The sequence below is a fragment of the Sesamum indicum genome, linkage group LG8, assembly GCF_026168435.1.
Source record: "Sesamum indicum cultivar Baizhima isolate 11 linkage group LG8, ASM2616843v1, whole genome shotgun sequence".
Lineage (NCBI taxonomy): Eukaryota > Viridiplantae > Streptophyta > Magnoliopsida > Lamiales > Pedaliaceae > Sesamum > Sesamum indicum.
The window spans coordinates 20373936-20384315 of NC_142664.1; the positions used below are offsets into that span (position 1 = coordinate 20373936).

Sequence of the window (10380 nt, forward strand, 5' to 3'; positions counted from 1 at the left end):
TTTAGAAATTTTCAGCAGTTGGATGATTCCATGTAACTCCAGACTCCAAAATGATCGAACAGTTAAGATGAGTCCATACATATTAAAATTTTTAAGGTATCAAGATAGGTCATAAAAACCCTAAATGGACGGTGCAAGCCCAAAACTTGTATGTAGATGGAGAGCTACAGTTAATTCACTAAGCTGAAGCTGAACATATAACATTATCAGTCATCACTACAACACCTAATCTCATCCTCATCAGTAACCTTTGTAAGAACTTTAAATCTATCTTTGCAAAATCACAAAAAAGCCACATGTACAGGAACACATGATCATACAACCTCTGCAACATCATTATACATGGTACACCATTCCCACCTCCAATGTTGAAGCATGAGGGGCACTCAAAGCATATGTGGGAGCCCTACAATTCCTTCTCAAGAAATCATACCCCAAGTTTATTACCACCTTCTTGATCAAACTTGACCCTTGCTTCGCTCTCACATGAGAATGTCCCAATATGTACGCTATTCCGGCTTCCCTAGCCTCCATCAGCTCTCGCAGCTCCTCTCGTGCACCTTTGTCGATCTTTGGGCTCTCCGGGATCACAAACCTAACCCGTTTCCGTGGAGTAATGACCGGTGGAGACCGTATTTCTCTGAGCTCTGATGGCCCGGATGTTTCCCCGTCTGGTCCGTTGTCCTCACACATTTGGATCCCGTCTAGATGAGTTGAAGGTGTTCCGACCACAAACATGTCTTCACTTAGCTTTGTCGAGTCGTTGTCCGCACTGTTTGTTCCCGTGCGTATATACTCCGCTATACTACACACGAGGTCGTTCTCGAATTGGAGGTCGTCCTTGTGTGCATCACGGTAACCGTACCGGACAATGCATCGGTACATACGATACTCTCTTGGGCCGATGTGTCCGACAAGGAATCGTTCTTCGTGCTTCACGTGGGGAACCGGGACAGACTTGACGCAAAGGAAAACAAGAACCTGGTGGAAGGCCGGAAGATTGGTGACGAAGTGGGAGAAGATTGCTGGGATCCCGGAGACAAGTTCGGTGTGGATGAGGCCCATTCCACGGACCCGAATGATGCCTAAACTTGGGCCAATGCCTAGTAGCCAGTCGACGGAGACCTTGTTTTGGACGTCAAACTCATACTTCTTTAATGTGCCATAGTGCCACACACACATCACCACCATGAAGATGAACGAAAGGGCGATAGGCACCCAAGCTCCTTCGAGAAACTTGATAAGGGAAGCGGAGAAATATAATGCTTCTATGGTTCCAAAAAACAAGACGAAGCAGATTGCCAGGAGTACGCTCCGGTGCCAGCATAAAACTATAACGAGAGACATCAAGCAAGTAGTGACCAGCATGACAGTTATAACTGCAAGACCTGAATGGACAAACGAGACTTTATATGGTCGGACTTAAATAGTATCCATGGAAAATGAGAAATAGTCTAAGACGTCAAGGTAAGTAGATCAATATATGGCATTTTTACGGCATTTCTTTACGAGAGATAAGAAAAAACTACTGAGAACTTTCTGTTGTAAGAATTATTCTCTTTACATGTGATTTTACTTGAGTCATACCTGAGGCATTGCCCATGCGTTTGGTGTCTCTGAAACCGATAGTAACGGCCAAACAAAGGAGCATTAGAGTCCAGTTGATTTCAGGGATGTATATCTGGCCATGAAATTTTGATGACGTGTGCACTATTTTCACTCTTGGAAAGCACCCCAAGGCAGAGCACTGCTTTATGATAGAGAAGGTTCCAGTAATAATGGCTTGGCTACCGACCACTGCGGCCATAATAGCGATCACCAGAACCGGCCATCTTAATTTCTCTGACGCAAAGAATACAAGATATAGTTTCCATTGGAGGAAATTCACTTAATCTGCATATTCTTTTACTTTAAAGATCAAGAATTAAAGGTGCATACCAGGTACAGAAACGTAAAATCCGACACTGTAATCATTTCGAATATCGTGATGCTTAGAAAGATATGCAGCTTGTCCCATATATGCAAGGATCAACGACGGATAAACAATGGATGTGAAGGCTATCTGCAAATCCATGACAAGCAAATGTTAGGGATGACCACATATTTTCTGTATTAAGAAATGAATCTATAAGGTTCTGTTGCGATTAGCCCAAGAAGTGATACAAGTATTAAGAACAATACAAGATCTCCAACGGGAGTCTCTATCTCGAACCCCAGAAGGAAGGCAAACAGACTAACAGCAAGATGTTAAAAAGTTAAGCAAAGTTGTCGAGAGTAAATCATTCCACTCATCTTGAGTGAACTCTAATTTTAGGGTAACGTCGGAAACCATATCTATATTTGAATAGACTTTTCTTCTAATCTATTTTGTACAGATTCCTGGAACAGCATTCGGTAATTGCTAGAGGACATTTTCTTCCTTCTTGAAGATATCTCTTGACAGTAACATCACCTCTTTATTTGCTAAAGTGATCTTGTGGCACATGAGAAGCATCAATTAGATAAAAGCAAACTCAAACGGAATAAGTCATCGGGGTTTTTACACCTCTCAGAATAAAGCTGTCAAGATCAAGATCAGAAATAATCTCGACTATAAGCTAGACAATGACATCGGGGATGTCCTTCCTGAAAACGGAAAAGAATGAGATTTAGCAGGATAAAATTTTCCAAGGTAGAGCGACATAGTGCTCAGATGTATAGATGATGAAATCCAGAATTTCAAACAATCAACTAACACCAGCACCAGTGTAGTTCATGGATATGCAATCACATTGTGCAAAAATCTCAAATAAATGCACGTGTAACTTAAAATCAGATCAAAATTCCTGCGCGTCAATCAGATAAAAGAAATGTCCTATACCTTTATCGATAGCTGCGAAAAGTGCCCAAGGTCAGCAAACATTGCTTCTGAACCTGGAATTGTTACACCAAGCGTTAGAGAGAATCTTGTAACGGAAAGAAAATTATTATTATATGCAGTAGAAAACAGCCCAATGTCCTCCACGTGTCAATCAAGTGCTTCGACTTACCCGTTATGCACAGTAGGATTCCTCCCAAGGACATCCAACCTCCTCGTTGGGTTTTCTTTAGAAATTTGTACATGTGGTGCGGAGATAGGGCTTGATATACATGAGGATTCCAATGGAAAATATTGTATACACCAATAGCACTGATGCAGAAGAGCCATGTTATGACCACAGGTGCGAACAAGAATCCGACCCTGTGGGTGCCATAATGTTGAAGGGCAAACAAGGCTATCAGTATGATACAAGCAACTGGGACTTCTACGTCTGCAGGATTATTCGATTATGTAGCATAGGAACCCGTCAACACAGTGTTTCCAAGTTAAGTGGTAAATATATTCAATAACCATATGAGGTAAGACAAGAGCCAGGAGGTTAACAAATCGAAAAATAGCTCAGCGGTTAATCCTTCAAGTAGACTTCATTGATTGCTTATGCAGCTAAACAGATCTAACAATTAAGCATCTTACAGGCAACAACTTATGTCTATCATTTAATCCCATAATTCCACTGTCCGATTTGGTCAAGTGCATGCTTCGTTCGATTTGTAGGGCGTGTTTTAACTGAAATTACCAAATTACTTGTGACAGAAAGAGCTCAAGGATTCATCTTGACGGACTAGCTACATGTTCAACTGAATATACAGGTATTCAGAGGTTAAGCCAAGAGAAAGAACAATGAAGGTTTCTTGAGGTACAGTCAAGACACTGACTCCTACTACCAAAGCTAAGTAGAATTTTTTATAAATGATTGTCATTGGCAAAGAGCAGTCGATACAAAGTAAATACCACTAGTATTGAGGAAAATATGATGGTGTGAAGTGCCTGCAAAAGGGTGTTTATACAGCCAAATTTTGATGAGTAAACAGTCAGGCATAGATTTAATGAAGAATAATATGATGCTCTCGAAGAACTTATTTTGCAAATATATTTATTGAACCGTCTCATTATATTAATGACAAAATGGAAAATTAAGCAACGACTTTAGACTATATTGCTTTCACAAGCAATCTGTCGAATATAACACCTGAAATTTGAACAAAATAAAGATAGCTTTAGACCATTTATGAGCAACAATAAAAGCACTTCCTCCAGCCCATGTAAAAGAATAGGAAAGCCTCTATTTGAAACAGGAATCAACCTCACCAAGCAGTTAAGGAAGATTAGATTGAAAATTTACGCAACCGGAACTGTTTTTCGAGATAAGTTATTACTCTTTCAAGAATATGCACTAATTCACTTAACTTCTGTGGCACAACAGAAAAGGATAGTGCATTCTATTGAACTTTCAGATATTCAACAGGAATGAAAGCTGAAAATTTTTCAACAAATACAAGAGCAGAAAGACTATGCACTAGAAAATCTCAGATGGGAAATTCACAATCTTACATTTGTGATGCTCTTTTTCCATGGCAAGTTCGACACCAGAAACTGCGGAAAAAACTGCAACAAGACCAGAAAGATTACTCATATAGAAGCTCAGAAACTCAAAAAGTTTTAGAGTTTGACCAAATATAACTAGAAGTAGAAGCATACCAGAAATTGCTGGAGTCAATATACCATCTCCAATCACCATACAAGCACCAAGAAGAGCCAATACAAGCAAAAATCTTTGCAACACTCTATATTTTTCAAGAGTAGATTTAAGCCTTGCCCCAAAAGTTGATGGCGCAGGACTAGAAATATCCTTCTTGTAAGTTGACAAATCCTCATCTGCTGACTGGAAACTAGGCAATGAATTCACTTTGGCATGTCTGCATAAGAGTGAATACAGAGCAAATGTGCCCCCTTCACCATTATCATCAGCTCTAAGCACAATGAACACATACTTGAGAAGAGGAACCAAGGTTAATGTCCAAAAGACAAAGGACAGAACCCCAAAGATTTCTTCATTAGTCTCAGAATGATCAATGTCTTCAGCAAAAGTATTCTTGTAGACATACAAAGGAGATGTACTCAAATCCCCATACACCACACCCAAACTCTGATAAGCCAATGTCAGTACTGTTCTCCAAGACTCCTGCTGCAGAACTCCAACAAAGAATCCAATCATAAGAAAAAAATAAATAAAAACCCACAAGAATATGCTTAAATTATCCAAAGATTACAACTCCAAACACACACACATACTCACAGAAAAGAACTCACCTTTACATGATTCTGATAAATCCCACTTTCAAGATCCATTGAAAATGCCCTCAGAAACACAAGAAAACCATGCCCACTGCAAATTCAAGAATTTTAACCATGACCCTTTGGCCAAACCGCCCACCCAAGAAAAGAACTAGTCTCAAGAAAAACACATATTGACACACGCAACATACTATATAAACCCAGAAAATGGATAATTTATTGGGACGGTACCTAAAATGTGCCACAAACAGCAGGTCAACAACCTCCACAGAGACTGAACAAACACGAAAAACTCAGACAAGTCCTGTAATAACCCAAAAAAAATACACACAATGGCTGGCACTTGGGAATCAGAGCATAAAGACTGGAATATTTTGGTTGTGACAGTGAAAAGAGAGAGTCCCCACTTTTTATTACTCCCAAACACTCAGAGTTTATGTATTTTTGTTGAAGAAAGTGAGTGAGATACGGTTTATGTGAGTAGGTAGTCTTTTACGTTTCTTGCTGAACGCTTCTTTGTATGTGTGTGATTTTCGTTTTGTTGGAGTTTAGTTAAATTTCTTGGGCTGATCTCACATATCACACCGCATACTATTATTCCACTTGTTTCGTTGCTTACTCTGTGTGTGTGTGTGAGAGAGAGAGAGAGAAAGAGAGAGCAGAGAAAGAAAAAGAGAGAGGAGAGAGAGAGAGAACACATAGCAAGTTTATAAATCGTGTGCTCTGAAATCAAGCAGACAATAAGGTGATTAAGATATAGATCTTTGGTTTGAATTATTGAAAAGTATTTTTCCGATTCTTGATAATTTAAAACTGTAATAATTTCCAGGTGGTTTGACCCTTCCGAGTAATGACAGTGATGCTCAGAATTACTGCTCTTTTTTCCTTTTTCTTTTCTTTGTTTAGCAATTGTAATGTTACAGCGCTGAATTCTTTACCACCTTACTCAATTTGCCATCTTTTTCTCTTTTCATAAATTCTTGACAACATTTTATAAAAACATTGTGGCCTATCATGTTTTTGTCCGTTTATAAATTTTTCAGAACTTCAAAATTATGGATTTTGAATTCCTATAATAATTTTTTTATATTTGTTTCCACAATTCTAAAATTTTAAAGGAAATTTAAAATTTTTAATTTTAATTTTAAATTATATTTTGTTGAATACTAATAAATTTCATAATTTTGGAGTTATTTCAAAAAAAAATTTCAAATATGGAGACTTGTGTTATTAAATTTGAACAAAATTTATTGGTTGTTTCTTACCATATTTGGAGTTGTATAGTTTTATCTGATCTATATATTTAAAATTTTTTAAAAAAAATTGTAACTAATTTATATCTATCTTGAAAAATAATGGGACTATTTAGACTTACTCAATACAAAATATACACTACCAATTATTCAAACTTTTTTAGTAAAATATTTATTTACATCAAGATATCAATAATAGTAATTGATCGCGACTAGTCAACTACTATTCATGTATGAAAATCAATTATGATTCATTGAGAGAGACTTGGTCTCAATATTAATGAGGTCCATTTTAGTCGACAAAAATAAAAGAAAAAAATTATATAGGTCTCGATATGCTGTAATAGTAGTTATTGATCAGTTGCATATATTGACAACTGATATATTGATTGTTGACCGTTGAAATTCATGATGTAAATTTAACAGATTCACTTAAAAAAAGAAATCTTTACCTACCAATGATGTTGAGGCTAAGGCTGAGATCCCATGACTGAATTCGAGTTCATGGGTTCAAGTCCCAACGGATGCGTAGGTATTTGTGTCGCTTTATGTGAGGTTTTATCCCATTTTATGTGGACTATTATAATTTATTTACAGTCATATTGATGTATTGATAGAATTAAGAGTTATTGTAATTTATTATTATTGTTCTTAGTATAATAATACATTGGTTAAATCGACGTAATGTTAAAAAGAAAAAAAAAATAATCTTTACCTAACACTCATGAGCTACGACTAGTAAAATTTAACTATATAAGTTTAAAATTGATATATTGATGAGTAATTAGAATAGTTCTATTTAATTTAATTGACGTAATGGAAGACCTAGTTCTATGTTCGAGAATATTATTCAATAAATAATAGTTGATCCCTTTTACTTTAAGAAATAATAATAATAAAGTGCAAATTAACTAAGATGTGAAAGAAGTGGAAAGTCTTTTTAATCATTAATCATCTAAGTTTTAGGCTATTTTTATTGAGATCATGCCTATAATTAATTAAATAAACATCTTAAATATATTTAGTACTTTTATTTGTCTCCACTTAAATAAATTTCAAACTATGGCTTTTAGATTTTATATAATTAACTATTTAAGAAATTTAATTGAGGCTGCAGGACTTTTCATTTAATGAAAATGTCCCGTGTCCGAGTTTCACTTATGTATAGATATTTATCTATTTTACTAATAATTTTTAATTATTATTTTGTAATTTACACTTTGATACAAAATTATTGATGTATTTAATTCGTCTCATTTTTTTTGATATATTAGATAATATAATTAACTTTCATTATTTAAAAAAGTGAATTGAGTAAAACCATGTGTCACTTATAATGTGCGGACCGTTTTTGTTTTTTCTCTTTTTAGCATTATATCGATTCAATATATATAGAACAATAAATAAAAAATTATAATAATTCTCGATTCGACCAATATATTAATATGATCGTAAACAAATTACCTACTCTCACATAGTATGAGACAATTATCTACAATTTCGATAAAACTCGAATCCATGACCACGAACTTGTTTATGAAATATCAACCTTAACCTCGACCACTAGGTTAAGACATCATTAGTAATGCGTTGCCCAATTTAAGAATAAAAATATGAAAAAACTTGTTATTGAGATTTATATAATAATTCTCGATAAATGACATTGTTTTATTTCATTTTTTTTATTTAAAATAACATTGATTTTATATAATTTTTTTTCTCATAAAATTCGTACGGGGCAAATACTAATTATTTTGTATGTAAGAAAAAAGATTATTAAGAAATTTTAATCACGAATACAGTGTTTCAGAAATAACTCGATTTCAATGTACCGAGCAACCATTTAAAAACAAAATACTATTAACTAATTTTTATTTTTTTTAAAATGAAAGCACTGAACTATTTTTTTTTAATAAATTAATTACAATTATCAATGTCAAATATTTATACCTAACAACTATCGAGAACTATAACAATCATATATACTAATTATCAATATCAGATAATTATATCTAATCAACAATTATTATTAAAGTACAGTAAAACCTCTATAAATTAATAACCACGGGACCATGAAATTTTATTAATTTAGAGAGATATTAATTTATCAATAAATTAATATTTTATTAATTAAAAGAGAGACTTTTTAAATTCAGCAAATTTAGTACATATACATTGAAAATAAATGAATTCATATATGTTTTATTGATTAAATTCATGCATCAATCAATTCTTTGTAACTAATTAAATATACTCATGTATAATATCAATTCATTGTATACAATTAACTATTATATTCACAGACGTATGTATCAATTCATTGGAATTACTTGAATATACATGTTTATATTAATTCGTTGTACTTAAATAACTATTATAATTAATTGAATATATTCATGCATGATGAATCAAACATATACTATATAAATCTCAACATGAAAATAAAATAATTCATAACACCCACTCATGTCTTCTCATCTAAAAGGCATCGCAAAATCATCCATGAATGATCAAATGCGTAAAGCATTACAGACTTCTATTTTAATAAATTACCATAATATTTATAATTGTAATATTTATGAATTATTAATTTAGATTTTAATGGGACCTAATATTTATAAAGGAATTTTTCGAAAAATTATTATCTTATTGAATTTGATGTTTTTTACAAAGACCCAAGTCGGGACCGGAAGATTTTATTATTTTAGAGAGTTTATTAATTTATAGAGTATTAATTTATAGATGTTTTACTGTAGAATGAGATTTAGTATTAAAGTAAAATAACATTCCACACGTCATAGGGTTCGAACCCAAGACCTTATAGCCCTAATGGGTCTCAAGTTCACCAATTGAGCCAGACCTTATTGAACTTTTTTTTTTTCCCTGGTGATAGTGTGCTATGCATTATATTATTCAATATATTCAAAATTAAAAAGATAATTCAATACATCAATAATTCCAATTAACAAAATACGTTCAAGATAAATTACTATAAAAGTATATATACATTCACATTCATAGGACTCGAATTTCACAATCTTGTGATTAAGAGGCCTAAACCTTATCAATCAAGTAAGACTTATCGGCAAACTTTTAGGATTTTGAGAGAGGAAGAAGTGATGGGATTCATGAACCCTAGATTTGTAGTACAATTTTATATATGTGAACAAGGAATTAAGTATTACTTGGGTGGCTTTTCAATGGTTTGAACGTCAAACATATTTGATTAGGTAGATTTATAGTACAATTATGACTTCTTTTACGGATTTTTGTCGTTTGATTTTATGTGTTTACACCAAAATAGACATAAGTAGATGCAATGACCCTACATTGGATGTAATGATATATAATATAAAATGACATTTCATATTTACTTCAATTTTTAAATAAATGTATTTATTGAAAAAAGATTAAATTTTATGGAATCTATATTATACTAATGTTGCGTCGTCGCTATATAAAATTATAAATTATTTTTTATATTATAAATAACGGTTTAAAATTCAAGATACATCAATACTTTCTATTATAATCAAATAAAATTAACAAAAAAATTTATGTTCTGACAATCATTAATTAATAATTGTCATAATTTTAGCTGTTACCAAAATATTGGCTATAATTTTTTTAACTATGGCTAGTTATTTACTTCACTTGCCAAAACAACAGCTAATAATGGTCGAGTATCCACTGTTAATTAGTATTTTCTATAATTTTTTATTTCTAATCATGGTATAATTAATCATATCAAATAATTATATTTTTTTAGTGTGTGATATTCATGTTCAGTGTTTTTACATTTTTAATTTTTTTTATTCACCATTTATGCTCTTTGCTTTATGAAATTTTATCGAGCAATGAATTAAGAAAATATTCAAAAAAAAAATAAATAAATAAATTACCCTGACAACCCCTCGAAGTTATGTCCAAGTACACAAACATGCACCTCCTATTTTTTTTATAAAATTATAA

At 33.0% G+C, this 10380-nt stretch overlaps 1 protein-coding gene across 4 annotated transcripts; it reads right to left on the reverse strand.

Annotated features, from left to right (window-relative positions):
- LOC105168238 (potassium transporter 6) lies at positions 1 to 5866 on the reverse strand. 4 transcript variants are annotated; one of them, XM_020695945.2, is made up of 9 exons: positions 5387 to 5866; positions 5171 to 5246; positions 4559 to 5042; positions 4412 to 4465; positions 3030 to 3290; positions 2861 to 2913; positions 1939 to 2062; positions 1588 to 1842; positions 1 to 1388 (listed from the first exon to the last, which is right to left on the reverse strand). In XM_020695945.2, the coding sequence occupies exons 2-9, from the start codon at positions 5207 to 5209 to the stop codon at positions 337 to 339; spliced, it is 2322 nt and encodes a 773-aa protein (XP_020551604.1). In that variant the 5' UTR covers positions 5210 to 5246; positions 5387 to 5866; the 3' UTR covers positions 1 to 336. The 4 variants fall into 4 exon arrangements, with proteins under 4 accessions (XP_020551604.1, XP_011086541.1, XP_011086542.1 ...); XM_011088239.3 differs by having other exon boundaries at positions 4559 to 5045; XM_011088240.3 differs by lacking the exon at positions 5387 to 5866 and having other exon boundaries at positions 5171 to 5375.
- Between the last annotated feature and the right edge of the window lie 4514 nt (positions 5867 to 10380).

Excerpts from the sequence above, each read along its gene's own strand:
- LOC105168238 (XM_011088239.3), bottom strand. The coding sequence starts at position 5,209 with ATGGATCTTGAAAGTGGGATTTATCAGAATCATGTAAAG. Across the intron at positions 4,466-4,558 it reads ATTGACTCCAGCAATTTCTG|TTTTTTCCGCAGTTTCTGGT; the intron begins GTATGCTTCTAC and ends GTCTTGTTGCAG. Across the intron at positions 1,843-1,938 it reads ATTTTACGTTTCTGTACCTG|AGAAATTAAGATGGCCGGTT; the intron begins GTATGCACCTTT and ends TCTTTGCGTCAG.